The 19,755-nt window shown below is 36.5% G+C and overlaps 1 protein-coding gene across 2 annotated transcripts in view; it reads left to right on the top strand.

Moving 5' to 3' along the window:
• Positions 1–1,802: 1,802 nt before the first annotated feature.
• The window catches only part of RNF145 (ring finger protein 145), an 88,083-nt gene continuing 70,130 nt past the window's right edge, over positions 1,803–19,755 (top strand). Inside the window, exons 1-2 of one of the 2 annotated variants that reach the window (XM_031953606.1) lie at positions 1,803–2,138; positions 10,141–10,357. In XM_031953606.1, the coding sequence (XP_031809466.1) occupies positions 10,174–10,357 (184 nt within the window). In that variant the 5' untranslated portion in view covers positions 1,803–2,138; positions 10,141–10,173. Of the gene's footprint in view, positions 2,139–10,140; positions 10,358–19,755 lie in introns of those variants that run through there. The other variant, XM_031953607.1, reaches the window with a different exon arrangement.

The raw sequence follows: 19,755 nt of genomic DNA, 5'->3' as shown, positions 1-19,755 counted from the left end.
TCACAATTTGAACCCAGCATTTTCTGATTCGATAGGTAATTATTCAAAACTTACTTTCCACAAGGCTCTCCACTTTACTGGTGGAAGAAAAGAATTTACCCTATAACAGGAGACTATCATGGATCAAATCCAAACTAGTTTCACTGCTTCAAAAGATCCTTGGTTTCATCAGAGTTGATACTACCAAAAAAACATTTTTTAATGGTAGTATGCAGTCTGCCTCAGTTGTTCTAATGTTAAGATGAGTGAGGCATCGGAAAAGAACTTTAGTGGAAAAGTTTCAAACAAAGCTTTATACTTTTAGCTAGACTAGGTGAACATGGTTCTCTCTACATTGGAATAATGGATATTGGAGACTATAGGACAGCTATTTTAAAACAGAGAATTTAAAGATCTGAAATTTTAACAAAATAGCTCCAAACATTCAAAACAAATCAATCCAACTGTACACTATGCCTCACTTATAATTACAGAAATTCCTGGAAATTTAAATCATATATACAGGAGAATCAATAAGTAAGGGAAAGTTCATTTTTTTTTTCATAAACATTGGAGTCACACACCTTAAGTCTGAATCTTGACTTTGATCTATGTGTTCATAGGAGTCATTTAATTTTTCCGGTTCCATTTCATTAGGTGTAAAATAATGGGGTTAAACTAAATAAGGTAGAGTGGAGAGAGGGTCAGTTTATGTCCAAGACAGAGAAAGGTTTGTTATTATTTTTTTTTTTCCTTTTTCGTCTTTTTTAAAAGTCAGGACAGAGTCTGCTAAGTATTAACAAAACCTGAAAAATAATTAAACAAGTACTTTCCAACTCTGGAGTTCTATAGACAACACTGAAACTTCTATTTTTTTTTTGGTGGCAGAAAAATTCGGTGGTGAAAAACCTTTAGAACTAGCATCATCATCATCACCATCAATCAGTCATTATCAATTAATACCCAACCCACAGTTTGTTTCAGGCTAAACTGGAGAAGAATCTAAAGACAACATCCAGGAGGTGTTACCATTCCATTTGATCTAAAGCAAGATTCTTCTGGGAATAAGTGGTGAGTTCATGGCAAAAATGAATGATGGGTGAGGGCAGTTATGTGTGGCAGACTTGCAACAAATAAACCGCCTAAGAACAGCACTCCTTGACAGCGCCTCAAAGCTGAAACCACATACAAGTTGGTGGGAGATTTGTTTGTTTCCTCAAAGAATCCCGTCATACTGTTTCCACCAGAAATTAATGAACCGCAACAAAGGCAGAAAATCAAAACATTCTCCTAGTACACGTTTCACGTAGCTCAAGCCGCTGCTAATTTTTACGTGAGCAAGTACGAGTGGTTCATCTGGTCCAGGAACGTAGGCGAGCCCATGTAGGTGTGCGCCAGTCCTAGTGTGCGGGGGGAGGGGGCGGGAGGAGGAGGAGCGAGGGAGGGAGAAGGAGTGGGGAATTGTGTCCACGTGTCATTGTTGTGTGCTTCACAACTCCATAAATGCGCTACCTATTCTGGCTTGTGTATCAGGGGGTAGTTCTTCTACCTGCAGCAACACTGTGGGTGGGAGCAAAACAGCTTCCAGCGCACAGTTGGGGAGAGGGGGACAAAAGGGGAGAGGAAAAAGGGACTGGGGAGGAGTTAGGGAGGGGTGAGGACTCCGGAGAGTAGAGGGAATGGGGGAGGGGCTCGTGGGGGGGGGGCCTGGCTTTCCGGCGCGCAGGCGCAGTCGGAGGTTGGAGGGAGGGGAAGGAGGCGGGAGCCGCCGCCGCCGCCGCCGCCGCTGCCGCCGCAGAGCCCGGAGGGGGAGGGGGAGGGGGGAAACGGGAGGGAGCGAGTGAGCTGAGGAGCCGACGCGCCGGGAGGCACCGGCTATGGCCGCTGCTGCCTGCTGATGGGCCCGGCCTGGGAGTGCGGGGTCAGAGGCAGCCGCGGCTGCGGAGGATGGTGACTACCGGGCTCATGCCGCGGCCCAAGGGGGAACAGCCAAGGCCGGGCGAGGAGCCGCCTCTGTGACCCGAGCCCGGACCTACCACTGTCGCCTCCGTCGCCTCCTCCTTAGACGCTGACCGACCGAGACTCGGGGAGGGAGCCCGAGAGCCCGTCGGGCGGCGTTGCCGCTGCCGCCCCCTCCCCCCCGAGCCTGCGGCCCTGAGGTGACTGAAGCCCCGCCGCCCCCCGTGCCGCCCCTCCCCTTCCTCCCCTTCCCCCCTCGGAAATCCCCGCAGCCTCTCCTTCGCCTTCGGCCGGGGGCCCCTCCTTCATCACCCTCCCCCCTCATCACTTTCTTTAGCATCTTCTCCCCTCCCCCCGCGTCCGCGAGCCGCCCCCAGTCTCTCCTCTGTCCCCTCCCCAGTCTCTCTGTTTCCTTCCTGCCCCCACGTCCCCGGCCCAGCCCAGCTCCAGGGTCCGGCGTTCTCCATCCCTCATCTTTTCGGAACCTCCTCCGGCCTCCATCCTGACCCCCGCACCGACCTCTCCTTTCTCCCTCTGAGGCTCAGGATTTGGGGAAGGGGTGGAGAGAGGATCTGTAGAGGGGGAATCTTTCTAATGGGGATTTTCCACCTTCGCAGCCTTCTTCACGCTCACTCTTCCCTCCTGCAGGGTCCTTTCATCTGGAGTAGGGGGTATCTTTTTTTTTCCAGTCCTTTAAAAAAAAACACTCTTTACAGCCCCACTTCCCTTTTTAAACCCACTCAAAGCAATCTTTATTCCCTTCCAACTCCATGTCTTTCCCCACTGAGGGCCTCTCGCCTTCCCATCCGGACAGATACCCTTCTCCAGAGAGTCAAAGCAGCTGATGGAGGTGGGGAGGAGAGAGTTGAGTTTTTTTGAGTCTGAGCTCTCCACTAAAACCTTTTACTTCAACTGGAGAAAGGAGAGTTTGGGGTGTGTGGTAGTGTAGGCTGCCTTGGGGGTGGGGGGTGGTTTCCCGTGCCTCCTCTGCTGGCCCAGGTTTACCGTGCGTAATCCCCCATCCCCGAGGCGGCTGCGCCGCCTCCTTTGCAGCTCTAGCTTTGCTAGGGGTTACTGGAGTTCAAACGCATCTGAGATCTGCGAGCCTAGAGGGAGGTGTGGGAAGAGGAAGGGGACTTTGCAGTGTTGTGGAGTCAAAGATGAATGGTTGGTTAATTTTTGCAACCCGGTTGTAAACAGAAAACTAGTTTATTTGAAAGGGAAGAAGGGGATTGTATATGCTTTTTTTCCCTTTTTAATACTGTACCGAGTTTCGTGCCAGAAGTGACTTTTGACTCAAACCCAAAAGATGAGCTCTTGGCGTTGCGGTCATGACCCAGCCTGATCAGGCTCTATGGCAAAGATAACTATTATTTCTATTTCCTGAGTGGCGTTGTGTTTTTTTTTTTTTTTTTTTTTTTTTAATAACCCCAAGGTTCGTAAAGAAGTAGAATAATTTTAAAAAGTCATTTTGTGTGAAAATCGAGAGTTGCTAGTAGTTGATGTGTTCAGGTACTTTCCAAGTTAGCAAACTAGGAGTAACGCACCAGCTATTGTGCTTGTGCTGAAGTTTATGCAAGATATGAGACTGTTTAGCTTCTTTGGATTTGCCGCCAGGTTGAATTACAGCCTTTGTTTTAAAAGAAAGAGAGAAAGAAGAAAAAAAAGGAAGAGAGAAAAAAAGAAAAAAAATTTCCTCATTTGAACCCTTGGAATTTTTATAGTGTAAAATGTTTTGACAGATGAATAGCTATAAAAACTGCTTGTTAAGGGACTTAGTTTGTGGGTAGGTGGACTTTTTATAATTGGACGGGGAAAAGACGTGTAGAGGAGATAATTGATGAAAAAAATTGACTTTGTAACAAAAGTTAAGTTACTGTTACTACAGAGATGCATAGAGTTTGAAAGACAAGTTCTTTATTACTATAATAAACCAGTATCTTTTTTGTTTTCTCCTTGCAAAATTTTTTAAGAGCAAGCAAGAGTATTAAACGTAAACTTTTTAATTAATCAGGTTAATGATTTGATAAACCTAAATTTTTAATGAACAAAATGATTTGACATTTCAAACTATCTAGTCAAGTATCTGTAGTATTATCATCCTCATTTTTCAAATGAAATGAAATAACATTTATAAGGTGCTTTGCATAGGACTTGACACATAATAGATGCTAATATAAATAAAATAAATTTTCCTTCGGGAACCATCTGAAATGATTTGTATTTGAGAAATGGTAGGTATCGTTAGGTTGTGCTAAATTATTTGTATTTTTATAAAAATAATCACAATATTTGTAAGCAATGATGACTAGAAGTATATGAAACACATTTAATATAGTGTATGAATTTTATTCTTGGTTTCTATTGTATATTTGGGGATTTAAAAAATTTTTGATTCTTTGGCTGTTTTATGTTGTAAAATATCTACATTTGGATCACAAAATTGTTTAATATTTCTTACAGAAGATACACATTTTAGAAGACTATTCATAGATTTTTGTTTTTAATTTTAAAGAGGAAATGTCAAGAAATCATATGAGAATTTACCTAAGATTAATACAAAAGGAATCCTTCTGTTTTTATTGATCTCTTTCTTCTTTCTTCTGTTTTCTTCAGTCTGTAGCTCACTTGTTCATTTCGGAAATATTTTAGTGTTTAACGTTTAAAGATACTTTTCAATAAGTTAAATTATACTCATTAGCATTATCCTATAATCAGAGTAAATGAAAGATTACTTAGGTTTAAAATCTATTTTTTAAAAAATAGAAAAATGATCTGGGAGATTTTGACTGGAAGATTAAATTTTCTAACTTTAGTGATGACAAATATAAATTTGATTTAACTTAGTCTGGTTTGAAAACTAGAATCATTTAAAACTTGTTTTTAGCTGTAAGCTTAGATATAAAGATGCTGTGTAATACTGGATTAGGATAGTTTATTATCAACAAATATCCAGATATATTCAGTACAATTCAGCAAATGATTTATTTAGTGCCTATTATGCTCAAATTTTTGTGCTAGGACCTAGGGATACAAGAACAAAAACTAAAGAGAAATTCTTATTCCATTGGAGATAGCAACACATAAATTGATAAGAAATTACAAGATGATTTTAGAAGAAAGCACTGATGATCAGGGGAATCTGTAAGAGATTTACTTCTGACGGGGTATCTAAACTGAGCCCTTCAAGAAAGCTCAAGATTTTGAGAGGTCATGAGGAAGGGTGAAGCTCAGGTAAGGGATCATATCTGAGGAGTGGGTGAATTCTAGGGAATAGCATGGAAGCTGGAAATGGAATGCTAAATTCAGGGAACAGTAAACAGACAAGTTTGATTGGAAAATTGAGTAAGTGGAGAATAATATGAAATAAGTCTATATAGGCAGCCAGATTTTAGACAACTTTAAATCCAAAAGTAAAGAGAGTAAGCAGTTTTATATATATTATAAGAGTTAGTGGAGAAAGTACCCTAAGTTTTTTTTTAATTTAATAATATTCTTTATAATTGATTTTTAATTTAGTATTTATGCTTAGCTACTTGAATGAAAAGTATTTGTTAAAAAAAAATTTTTTTAAGCATACTATGTAGGCAGAAAAATGGGTATCTAGCATTTCTTAAGCATTTATGTGCCAAGCACTGTGCTAACAGAAATTGAAGTACAACCAAAGTGAGCCTTCAAGGAGTTTACATTTAGTGGGGAAAGGTAAAAGGAAGAGAAAGTGAAAGTATGGAATGGGGAGAGGAAAGAGTCAAAAGCACAATCCTATGGAATGAATATCTAGGTCTTTCCCCAAAATGGAAGTCCCTGCTGAAATTCACCTATGGGGAAAGGAAGAATGAGACAGCTGTGGCTAAGGAATGTGCCAGGATGGAAGTAGCACGGATGTTTCAGGATAAGCAAGCTCTAAAAACTTAAGAATGTTCCAGTGTGATTGTTGCTTTGGCAAAGGTCAAAGTCTGGAAAATCAGAAAGGAAATGGTAATTGTCCTTTTGACCAACCATAACTTAGACAAGTTGCTTAACCACGCTGGACCTCAGTTTCCTCATTTTTATGATGATGAGATTGGAATAAATGGTCTTTGATGTTCTTTGAAACTTTACATCTTCATCCTATGATTCTATGACATATGGAAAATAGGGATTTTTAGATTATTAAAGTATAATCGTGTGGCAGCATATTCAAATTTTAGATGAAGTACTTAAAAACAAACTGCTTTTGAGAAATGAACCTTCCCCAATGTTGTAATTTATAATTATACATGCTTCAACCAACAAACCAAAGTTGAACAGAATTTGGAGTCAGCATGGCTTGGGACCATGATAGAATCAGTAGGCATTTGTCATGTAGATGGGAAAAGAAATTAGAGACTTAAATTTGGTAATTTATTCAGAAATAAATTAATTTTTCTTTCTCTTTTTATAGTACTTTGTGGGTAATTTTTTACTTGCTTTTGTGTGGATAAAGTTTGCCTTTTTTCACACTCTTGTTCATGAGAGTTTGAGACAGCACTTTTCAAATGCTAGGAAACATTTACTATGTGGTAGATGTATTATAAAATGGGCATCTTGTGCTCCATCCAAGATCATTCTTCATATATTTATTTATGAAGTTTATATCATCAGTGTATAATATTAGTCTTATTTTCTCTCCTGGATGTTGTTTTCCTATTTTGTCAGTAATTTTGATATAAATTGACACAATTTTGACATAACTTTGAAGACTATTTCCTTATTCTTCTGTCTACTATAGGTAGTGCTAATAGCAATTGTAATATTAATAAAAAGTAAAAGTTTTGAATTGACTTTCTGTATAGTAAGGGTGATCTTCTGTGTGGTTGGAAAAGAGAAGACTTCATTATTTTTTGAAAATTAAATTCTTAATTTCTGATTTTTTTCCTCAATAGATAGCAATTGCAATGAAACAAAAAGCTATGATGTTAACTAATAATATTACCTGATATGATTAGAGTGTTAAAAGCCAAAGTGATTTAACAAAAAATAAGTGATATAGTAAAATAGTAAAAAAAAAAAAAAAAAAAAAAAGTGATATAGTAAAATATTTTCAGTAAAACTGAAAATAGAGAAAGATCAGCTTGTTACAGTGGTAAGAGTACTGACTCTGAAGTCAGAGCAACCTGAGTTTAAATCCCACCTCTGATCCTTAACTCCCCAAGTGATCTTGGCTAAATTATATAATCTCCTTGAGCCTCAGATTCATCATCTGTTAAATGAAGGCGTTGAACTAGATGGAGTTTAAAGTGACTTCTAGCTCTAGATATATGATTCTATGATTCCCTTAAGTTTATTGGAGATGACACTGATAAACATAGGCAGGCCATTGATAACCTTCAAACAGTACTAATTGTCACTTATTTCTCATCCTTTTTCTTCTTTTTTTTTTTTTTGGATTATAAAATATTTTAGAATATGGAAAAAACTTCAAATTTTCAATTTTCATACAAATATCTGGAAATAGTATTAATTTGTTTTGTGTTTCAATATATAGTGATTTTCATTCTGACTTCATGTTAATAAGAAAATTTACTGCACTCTGAAATTAAATCTCATGTTTCATGCTATTCAGTTATCATTTTGGCTTGTCGCTAGAGTAAAGAGTTTTTCCTTCATCTGTTTTAAAGTATCCTAGATAGCTTTGACATCTGCATATATGTAGAAATATTGTATAGCAAGTAAAATCTACCACTAGTAGTTTTGAGAACCCCAATTGAGCTTCTTATACCTGCCAGAAAAGTGAGTGTTTTTATTTCTTTGCAGTTTTTAATTTGGATCACAACTATTTAACTTAGCTTCTTTGCTAATATTATTTTCACCTTATTGGGGCATGGGGAAGAAGAGCTAGTAATTCATTAAGAGATTTTCCTGTACATTTAAAATAATTAGGACAGCAATATTCAGCGTTGCATTATTGGTAATATGAATATATGGTCATTTCTGGTTCTGCATCTCTGGTTCTGCACTGTGTGCAGACAGTGTAATGTAACAACCAAAAAAGTTTCATTAGTTGTATACTAACTTTACTTAATTTGAATAAACTTTGAAAATTAGGGCATATATTGAAATTACTGATCATATGTTTACAGTAGCATTGTTGCTTTATAATTTCCCTTAGAAATGTTTCCATTTGTTCTGTAAACTCTAGTTATTATCCAAAGTTACAAATATGTTCAACATTCTCAGTAAAACTATCAAAGGGATTCTACTGAATTCAGAGGTCCCAGACATCTTCATTTTTAAAATTGTTTATTTGTTTATATTAGTTTTAGTCAGTTCTTTCTTTCTTCACCTTTTTTTTCCCTCTCAAAAACTCCTTTAGTGAAATTTCAATAGTTGGAATATTTGAAATATTTCTGCTACTTAAAGTTTTATATTTCATTGAATAACTTCTTTTTTGCTTGTATTCGGTTATTTTCATTTACATTTTCATTATTTCCTCTCTACAATATACATTTTTTTCCCCACAATTCTTCATATCTTTTTAACTTTAATTTCCTCCCTACTCCCCCACCTATACAAAGGAAGCAATTAGAATAGGATCATATTTAATGAGAGCTTGCAGACATGCATCTAATTTATTTGATAGGAATGTTATTTTTCTATTCTGTTTGCAGATGTTTCAGAGATTTTAGTAAATATAAAACTTTAAAAAATGTTAGTAGTTTGGGGAAACAACATTGTAAAGAATTTATTACTTTTGTTTTGAAATTTAGCCATAAGTTAGACCTTGAAAATTAGATGCAGAAGGAGCTGTTGGAAGAGGCAAACAAAAAATACTGTTATGATAGCCCTTTACTGAGCAGCTTAATTTTTGTACATTAACATAACTTTTGAATGAGTAACTTTTTTTTTAGTATCCAAATGAATCTGAAATGATTATGTAAGAATGCATTTTTATGTCAGATTAATTTTTTTTATTATAGCTTTTTATTGACAAAACATATGCACGAGTAATTCTTCAACATTGACCCTTGCAAAAACTTTTTTTTTTTTTTTAAATTTAATAGCCTTTTATTTACAGGTTATATGCATGGGTAACTTTACAGCATTAACAATTGCCAAAACCTCTTGTTCCAATTTTTCACCTCTTACCCCCCACCCCCTCCCCCAGATGGCAGGATGATCAGTAGATGTTAAGTACATTAAAATATAAATTAGATACACAATAAGTATACATGACCAAAGCATTATTTTGCTGTACAAAAAGAATCAGACTCTGAAATATTGTACAATTAGCTTGTGAAGGAAATCAAAAATGCATGTGTGCATAAATATAGGGATTGGGAATTCAATGTAATGGTTTTTAGTCATCTCCCAGAGTTCTTTTTCTGGGCATAGCTGGTTCAGTTCATTACTGTTCCATGGGAAATGATTTGGTTGATCTCGTTGCTGAGGATGGCCTGGTCCATCAGAACTGGTCATCATATAGTATTGTTGTTGAAGAAATATAGGGATTGGGAATTCAATGTAATGGTTTTTAGTCATCTCCCAGAGTTCTTTTTCTGGGCATAGCTGGTTCAGTTCATTACTGTTCCATGGGAAATGATTTGGTTGATCTCGTTGCTGAGGATGGCCTGGTCCATCAGAACTGGTCATCATATAGTATTGTTGTTGAAGTATATAATGATCTCCTGGTCTTCTTGCAAAAACTTCTGTTCCAACTCTTCCCCTCCTTCCCTCCACCCCCTTGCCTAGATGGCAGGTAGTCCCATACGTGTTAAATATGTTAAAGTATATGTTAAATACAATATATGTATTCATATTTATACAGTTATCTTGTTGCACAAGAAAAATCAGATTTAGAAAGAAGGTAAAAATAACCTGGAAAGAAAAACGAAAATGCAAGCAAACAATAACAGAAAGACTGTAAATGCTATGTTGTGGTCCACACTCATTTCCCAGTGTTCTTTCCCTGGGTGTAGCTAGTTCTGTTCATTACTGATCAATTGGAACTGATTTGGATCCTCTCATTGTTAAATATGTCAGATTAAATTTGAGAGATGCCAGTTATTCCAATTTTTATTGCTACTTAGATTTATAAATAGTGGACCTTTATGTAGAATTTTGGATCAAAATTTAATCAGAATAGAAAATGTTGAAAAAAGGAAAAATATCATAAAACATTTGTGTGGGATATGTATGTGTATTGGCTAATTTTTTTTTTAATGCATATCTTGTGAATTTTAGGTTTATCCTGATTTCATTGAAAAAAGAAAAAATATGGCTGCAAGAGAGAAATTGGAGGCAGTGTTAAATGTGGCCCTGAGGGTCCCAAGCATCATGCTGTTGGATGTCTTGTACAGATGGGATGTCAGCTCTTTTTTCCAGCAGATCCAAAGAAGTAGCCTCAATAACAACCCTCTCTTCCAGTATAAGTATTTGGCTCTTAATATGCATTATGTGGGTAAGTGTTGCTTCATGTATTTTTTACTCTTAAAATGGAATCTTTAATGTGTTCAATGTCTTATCTTTTTGAACATCGATAAAATATGGCCATGATTTGGTCACATTGATGTTGCTGGTGTACAGAAGAATGTTTTTTAATAATGTATTCTAGCTGTTTTGTTTAATAAAGATGAATTATGTATTATTTCGACCGGGGGGGGGGGGGCGGTAAAACTAGACAATTTTAGCAAGGTAAGGTAAATTGAAATCAATATCTTCCATTAATATGCCTTATTTCCTCTTGGAAGTTGATCTGATTATCACTAAAAATGAAAAAAGGATTTTCTTTTTTTTTACCTAAAATATATTTTCCTACTTGTTTGTATACTTCAAAGTCTCTCTAAGATACAGAACAAAAACACCCACATCAATTCAAAAGAAAACATTCCCTTCAAACAAATGTGATAGTGGTGTTATGTGAAATAGCTTCATAATAAAAACTTCCATTTGCAGAGGGGAAAAAAAAACACTAACAATATAGTTCTGAACTATAATTGTTGTGAAGTGATAATGATAGTAAAAATGATTAGAAGTAGTTAAAAAAATCTAAGATGAGAAATAGTATTGTACTTTGTAGACTCATAGAATGTTAGAATTGGCATCAAATAATAACTTGGGACAGTGAGTAATCTTCTAACTTATACATAGCTCATAAGTAATGGTCGTAAAAATGCAGTATCCTTTATATAGAACGATGGTGATTCATATCTACCTTCAGTGAAACATGACTTTGAGTTGTTTTTTAACATTAGTAATGAGTTTCTGTAGAACAGGGATTTCAAACAAATAGAAGTGGATCACAATAAGCAGCATATTGACTTAGAAAACCACATGCTAACATTACCTATGCTGTATTGTATTTTTATTCATTTTTGTAAAGTGTTTTCCATTTTGGCATGGAGCATCTGATTCCCTTTCTTAATAATGTCACACTTTTTAAAGGTGGAGGTAAATTTTGTAACTTGATCTATATAATCTGGAGTTCTGTGATTTAAGATGTATTTTCTAATTGTAGAAAACAGAAATGTACAGGGTTGGACTGAACTAATTGTCTCTGATAAGCAATATCTTGTTCATTAAACTATTTCATATTTCCTTTCATTTGCCTTAGCCAGCCAGGCCTTCATTCTTAGCTCAGGGATGATATAGTCTTTTATGTGATGTCCCACTGTCCCTAAGAAATTATTTTTTTTCATTGTTATAGCAAGGATTTTATTGCACCATCTTTGAATTTGCCAATAATTGATTAAGCATACACTTGGAATTTTTTCCTTAGATTGTAAGTTCCATGAAGGCAGATACAAAGCCACACCAAGAAAATACTGACATTAACAGAAATCTTTAGAGAACAAACAAAATAATTAGCCACAAAAAGTTAGGAAATTAGTGTTAATAAGGACTTTTTCTTTTTTTTACCCTGTGTAACCTATTCCACTTTTAAAATGCTATATTTATAAACAATTTACATTTATTGTGTATTATTTTAGAACTATATTATGGAACTTTTAAAATGCCTTGAAAATGAACAAAATAGTAAAGAGGAAGGATGGGTAGAATTCTTCCTTCAGAGTATTATCTTCCACTAAATATGGAGTTTCCATGGTTCTTGGATTTTTAGTTAAACATTCTGGTTAACCATAGCTTATACTGTAAGCAGTATGTTTCACTTAAGTCACTAATGGCAGATATTATGGCATAGTAGAAAAGTTAGTCGAATTTTAATGGGGAAACGTGGTTTTTATTCCAATTCTACTGTGAACTATCTGGGTGACTTCAAACAAAATCATTTTACTTCCCTTAATCTCTTTCCTCATTCATAAAATGAGGGGATTGGGCCAGGTAACTTCTAATGTCCCGTGCTCTAAACTTCTAATTCTAACCTATTTTATGGCATGCTTTATGATAAAAAAAAACAAAACAAAACAAAACAAAAAAAAAACAACTTTAGCCCATTGTGGATGAATAGTTATTGTATACTTTAGATTTAGGCTTGTTTTCACTTTGCATTATAATTTTTCAGATGGGTTTACCAGGTTTTAGTACAACATCAGTTAATAATTGATACATGCTGTTTGTTGATTTTCATGCAGAACTGTTAATTAATTTTAGAAATTTATGGTTTGTAGTACAGCAGAAATTCACACTCTGGTTTGTTAGTACTGGGAACTGAACCAAGGCTTCTTTAGTACAGTCAGTTCTATTGCTGTGTACTCTTCTTTAGTAATTGCACAAAATAGATACTTTCAGCTTGAACAGGTGCTTTTCTTTCTTTCTTTTTTTTTTTTAATCACCATACATAGGTTTGATTTTTTTTTTTTTTTCTTTTTAGTTGTAGTGACTTAGTATATGGAATTTCAGGGCAACTAAATAGGTCAAGTGGATAGAGTGCTGGACCTGGAATCAGGAAGACTTGAGTTCAAATTCAGCCTCAGACACTTACTAACTATGTAACTCTGGGACAGTTACTTAATCTCTGTTTGCCTTAATCCACAGGAGAAAGAAATGGCAAACCACTCCAATTTCTTTGCCAAGAAAACCCCATGGACAGTGTTGGCATGCTATGGTTTACGAGGTCATCCAGAGTCAGACACAAACAACATATGGAATTTCACAGCTAAATAATTTTATATGAGGAAATGAGGCATTTTGTATTTGCCTGTCATTCTGTATCATAAATTTTGTTTTGCATTTTTGTTTTTCGCTGTTGTCTTTTGGGTTGGTAAGGATTCAAATTTCCAGAAGGACAGTAAGGTTATAGCTAAGAAGAAGAGAATAGTTTTTTTTTAAACCTCTTAAAGAGAGAGAAGGAAAGAGAATAAAGGGAGAAAAGAGAATGTGAAAAAAATATTTATTAGGGATAAATGTCAGAGTCGGAACTTAAATACTTGACAGTTTAGACAGATTATTCTTCAGATACTTTTTTTGCCTTTGTAGATAAGATTGAATTCTTTTGAATGTTTATGAATCTCATTTAGGAAAGCTCTGCATACTTCTCACATGTGATTATTAACAAATAGGAATATCTGTAGGACATCAACATTTATATGGAATCCTTTACATTGGCATATAATCTTAGTGATCTTGGCTCTGTTTTCTGCCTTAGAATTTCTTTGTTGTTGCTTCTATTAAGGAACTTCTTGTGATGTTAAGAAATTCATGGCAAGTACCTGTTTAGGCAAGAACTTCTAAGGGTTTATGTGCTTTGCAGAATCAAATGCTTTAAAAATATCAGTAAATAGTAATTATATTAGGTCTTATATAATCAGTTGCAAGATAAAGAGATAATTCTAAACATTTCATTTTTAAAAAAAATACATATCTCTTATCCTTTATGTGAAGCAACATTTCAACTTATCTATCTCAAACTCAAAATAGGCTGACTTAAGGGACATATATTTTTCAGCTCAAGTGAGATAGTAGTCCTGGTACACATATCATCATATCCATGCCACTGATGGGCTGGTAAGACCCATAGTGAGGGAAATGGGGTTGGTTAGCTTGTTGATAAAAATATTTAGGGGGACACATGGTAGCTATCTTAATATATCAGAGTCTGATACCTGGTTGATGACTTAGATTAGATTGATCAATCCTTCATAGCTCTAGGTTTGAGAATGGGGCCAGCAAATTGAAGTTACAGATAAGCATACTAAAGATCAATGTAAATAAGAACTTTTTATCGAGTAGAATTATACAAAAATGGAATTTGCTTTTATGTAAGGGAACTAGTTTTTGATCATTGGAAATTTTTAAGGATCTGACAGGGATATAATTAAAAAGATTCCTTCATTGGGTGGTAGTTTCAAATGAGTAACAATTAAGATCTCATCTAATTCCAAGATTCTAAAATTATGGTGTTAGAAGTATAGTCTGGAGGCTACCTGGAAGCTTAACTTGCCATCTTAAAGTCTTTATTTCTTCCTGTAGTAGCCTTCTGATCTGGAGAGCAAAGTAGGTAGATAGGGTGAATTGCAGTGGAAGTATTAAAAACAAGGAAAAAGTAGAAACTAATTCCATTTTCTGGAATTATAGTGCTTATAGGAACATATATTTTAAAAATAATTGAGGAAAAATGGGATTTGATATGCAGAATTTTTCCATTTAGACTTTCTAGAAATGTACCACTAGGTCTGCCCTTACTAACTTCATTAAATGGTTCTGCAAAAAAATTGATTATAGACAAAATAATGTTTCAGAGTGAAATTTCATAGTTTATAATTGGTCAGTATGGCTGAATGATTTGATTGTGGGATCTCTTATAAGCTGGGATTTGATGACAATGTATTAATGATTTTGTAAAATCCAAGAAATCTTGGTTAAAAGTATTTGGTGTGTGTGATGTGGTATATTCTTGTCATCCTTACATTGAGAGAAACTTGTTATATTGAATGCATATTATCTTTTTCAGAGAAAGCTACTGCTAGCATCTGAGAAAATATTCAAATCCACTTTGTTGTAGAGTTGGATAGTAGGACTCTGGTGATACTTGTTTCTTAGAACTTTATTATGATAACTACAGTACTTTTAAATTTGTAAAGCACTTTAATACATATGCAATTTTGTCAATATTAGTACTCCCTCCAGTGGTTCAGGTTGAAATGTGTATAGAACTTTTTTATCCTTTGCAATTCTTGTTCATATCTTTCTATTTATTTTCCATGTATTATCATCAGTATTTTGGTGGTATTCCTCTGCGTCTTTTATTATTTCATGACTACTGGTACAATACTTGAGCTATTCAGATATTTATTCTTCACTCATGCTGTATTCAACTTAAATTCTTTTCTGCTTATCCATTGTGTGAAGAGTGTAATATCTAGACCTTTTCCCCCATGTGAGTAAAGGTCATTTTCCTTAAAAGGCATCTAGATCATCTTCATATCTTGGTTGGTGCAAGACCTTAAAGTTTCAGGCTGTTGATGTCATTTCCTGCTTGTTAAGTACACCAAGGCCATGAATTACTTCACAGACTCTTTGATGTTTGTCTGGTGGATCATTATGAGCAGGTCAGGCAAGTAAGTTTTGCTCAGCTGAATTAGCTGAGAGAAATATCCCTATTACCTGTTCTTGCTGAATATCCTTCTCCTGCTATGACTAAGTAAATCTCTCTCTCTCTCTCTTTCTCTCTCTCTCTCTCTCTTTTTTTGTTGACCGAGGAAAGACCTATAAGTGTTTTATTTTGTTTCAGTATCAAACCTCAATTACCAGAGGATTGGTCTGAGTTTGCTGCAGTCTAGAAGACCTAGATCTATACATTTTTGATGATGTCTTTTATGCCACTTCTCTTGTGCAAGTCATGATTAGCAATATGTCTTCTTAAACCCATGTATCTTTCCATTGCTTTTGGGAGAAGCATCCAGGTTCTTTGCTAAAGCAAAAGATCGTCTAGCACTTAATATAATGCCTGGCACATGAATTGCTTAATAAATTCTTACTCAGTGACTATCTTAAAAGAGCTCACACTCTAACAAGGAAGACGACATGTAAACAACTATAGACAAACGAGTATGTGCAAGGTTAGTTGGAGATAATCTACAGAGGGGAGACAGTAGCATCAAGGAATGGTAGATAGTAATGTTTTAACTAAAACTTGAAGAAAGCCAAGGTTTGATGAAAAAGGGCACAATTACAGGAATGGAGGAAAGCCAATGAAAATGCCTGGAGTTTTCATGGATTATAAAGTACATAATGGAGAGTAAGGCATAAGAAGATTGAAATGGTAGCAGGGAGTAATGTTGTAGAGGGCTTGAAAAGCCAATCTAGTAGAAGGTAATAGAGAGCTATTGGATTGTGTTAGGAGTGTGGAATGTAACCTGGTTACATCTGTACTTTGAGAAGATCACTTTGATAGCTGAATGGAGAATGCACTGGATTAAGGAGGGATTTGCAACAGGCAGATCCAGGTATTAGGTGATAAGGGCCTGCACTAGGGGAATAGCAATGTCAGAGGAGAGAAGGGGGCATATATGAGAGAGGTTAAGAAAGTTAAATTGACAGGCTTTGGCATAAAATCTGTTGAAAAGTGATAGAATGTGGTGTCAAAGATGAAAATTTTGATTGTGAGATTGGGTGACTAGGTGGGATGATGGTATCGTGAAAAGGGGTATAGTTTTTTTGGGTAAAGATTTTTTTTTTTTTTTTGCTGAGGCATTTGGAGTTAAGTGACTTGCCCAGAGTCACACAGCTAGAAAGAGTTAAGTGTCTGAGGTCAGATTTGAACTCACGTCCTCCTGACTTCAAGGCTGGTGCTCTATCCGCTGTGCCACCTAACTGCCCCAAAAGATAGTTTTTGAGACTCTGTTTAATATTTCTAATAGATACTTGCATATGGGAGATTGGAACTTAGGTGAAAAGTTAGGGCTAAATAAGTAGATTTGAGAATAATCAAACAAGATAATAATTGATTTCATGGGAGATGATGTGACCACAAAATGGAATAGTATAGATAGGGAAGAGAAGAGGTTCCAGGATAGAACTTTGGAATTACCAACTGTTTGCAAGTGTGACACTGAGAAGGAACTGTTTTACAGGTCAGAGAAGAACCAGGATAGATTAATATCTTGGTTACCAAGAAAAAGACTAGCAAGGAGAGCATGATCAACAATGTCAAAAGCTACACAGGAATCAAAAAGAATGAGGATTCAGAAAAGGCTGTTAGATTTAGCATTTAAAAGATCAATGGTAACTTTGGATAGAACAATTTTTTTTGTTTTGTTTTGTTTTTGCAAGTTAATTTGGATTAAGTGATTTGCCTAGGGTCACACAGCTAGTAAGTGGTAAGTATCTGAGGCCAGATTTGAATTCAGGTCCTCCTGACTGCCAGGGTGATGCTTCATCCACTGTGCAACCTAGTTGCACCAATGGAACAAGTTTTGGAGCAGGATGAAGTTGGAAATCAAATTACAGAGTTAAGAAGATAGAAGAAAAGACATGGTGGCATCTCACAGATTGTAGACAGCTTTCTCAAGAAGTTTAGCCATCAAAGGGAGGAGAAATGGAACAATTGTTGGTGGGGATGAATGGATCAAATGAGACTTGAAGATGAGAGAAACCTGGACATATTTATAGACAGTAGGGAAGCAGCCAGTAAACAGGGAGAGATTGAAGATAAATGAGAAAATGGTGATGATAAAGGGACAGTTTTCTGGAGAAGAGAAGTTGAAGTGGGATCAGTTGTGCATGTAGAAGGGTTTATTATAACAAGAAGGGATACCTTTTCATGTGAGATGAGGTGAAGAAGGAGATAGTTTTATATATTTGAATGATGAAAGGTAAGAAGGGGAGAAGATGAAGTTCTTAGTGAATAGTTTCATTTTTTTCAGTGATGAAATAAATTGGAGCAAATTTCTCAGCTAAAAGGGTAGAAAGAGGAAGAAGTTATAGGAGATTTAAGAAGGGAAGAAAAGGCATAAAAAATTTGCTCTACTGAATGGAATAGTGTCCTACTATTGTGAGGGCTCAGTTGAGATTGTGTAACAAATTTGTGTTCAGTCAGAATGACTTTCTGACTTTTTCCATCATCTGAGTAACTGCAAGCAACAAATAATGGTAGTAATACTTGGCTGAACCTTGACAAATCATGATCTGAGTTAGAATAAGGGGTGTGATGACTGCGGTTAGCACCCAGAATATATTAGAATCAGCCAGAGTCAGAATAAGGGAAAATCCTTGATCTTTATTCTTTGCGGAGATAAAGGGGAATGACGATAGGAAGTGAGAGCAGTCGTGCCACACGAATCCGGCCAGCAGTGCTTCTGACTCTCACACACCACCCACCAAATCCTCAATCTCCTATACAACACTTCAAACTTGCCCAGAGAGTGGGCAGGGCCATTCTTTCTCCAAGCATATATTAATAGAGTATTGTCCAATTGCTAATCAGCCTCAAGTGCTTGGGACCTCAGTGCAACGAGAACTTAAAGAGCTTCAGTCCATCACATCTCCCGCTTTCTTTTGTTTTAGAACACAGGTGGTCATGCCATCCCTGACTTCTTGGGGAGGTGAGAGACAGCCCCCAAGGGGAGGTGATCACAGCCTCCCTGACTTCTCAGGAGAGGAGGTGAAAACACTAAAAAGGAGATGATCATTCCCTCCCTGACATCTCAGGAAGGGGATGAAAAGCACCAAAGGGAAGTGGGGGTTGCTAGCGGGTTTCTGGGCTGAAGGGTCTTATTAGAAACAGGTATGCAGAAACCCATCAGCATGGGAGGTATTACACAAGCACATAGCAATAACACACAGGCTATTAGTGATGACTCTCCCCATAATCAGTGCAGGCTCGATGTGATGCAACAAACATGAATTGTACATGTAAGTAGTGATATAATAAACAATATGAATCAACATTGTATTGTAAAAGATTTACAGAAGTCCTAGAAGGAGGGTATGTAAATAACAGTCACACATACGCCTTCTTCAGCAGCTAAGAGATAGTCCAAAACCAATCTATTTTCCATTGCTTCACATGTCAGTGAATCCAATGATCCCCCAAGTTTTTGAAGTCCTGCAACAGTCCTTTTATGTGTTAGGAAATCCAACGATTCCAGCAGATTTTGAAGTCCTGCAACAGTCTTATCATTTCTCAGAAAATCCAATGATTCTCAGGCTTTCAAGTCCTACGACAGTCTTATGTCTCAGAGAATCCAATGATTTCTAAGGGTTTTCAAGTTCTACAACAATCTTGTGTCTCAGAGAATCCAATGATTCCTGAGGGTTTTCAAGTCCTACAACAATCTTATCATGTCTCAGAGAATCCAAATGATTCCTGAGGGTTTTGAAGTCCAGCAATTTTCAATGTCCATGAGTCAAACGCCATAATTGCCATCCTCTTTCAGTGGTAGGCACAATCAGCAATGGAATCACCTGATGTTTCTTGGGTCTTCTCCTTTGTTTCAAGGGTCTGCTCCATCTCTCTGCGATGGACAAGGCAAATACGGCTCCCTGGCACCCATCTGATTCCTTCTCCACCTGTAGAGATACAAGCAAATGCAATTTACCTATCTGGTCCCTTCCATTCACCACTTTCTGGGTCTCTCCACATCACCTGGCGATTATCTAAAGATAGTGGAGCTGCTCCATTGGACACTGCTCTTCTGGTGGGTTATAAAACCTGTCTGCCAGAGCCAGTGCATCTTTGTCAAAAATCAAGAAGTTAATAGTATAAAGGGCTAGATTTAGAAGTTCTCTAGGGTTACCTGTGGCTGGTTTCCCCTTTCTTTTGTTTTTGGAGGATTGTCTTGATGTCTCTGTTTCTCTTCTTTACTATTGCCTGTCCTTGAGGATTAAAAGGTATGTGAGTGGTGTGTAAAATCTTATACTGTGCACAAGTGTGCAAAATGTTTAGCCGTATATGCAGGT

The sequence above is a fragment of the Sarcophilus harrisii genome, chromosome 2 (genome assembly GCF_902635505.1).
Source record: "Sarcophilus harrisii chromosome 2, mSarHar1.11, whole genome shotgun sequence".
Classification (NCBI taxonomy): Eukaryota; Metazoa; Chordata; class Mammalia; order Dasyuromorphia; family Dasyuridae; genus Sarcophilus; species Sarcophilus harrisii.
The sequence above is the reverse complement of the archived record's forward strand: the minus strand, read 5'-3'. Positions and strand labels throughout refer to the sequence as shown.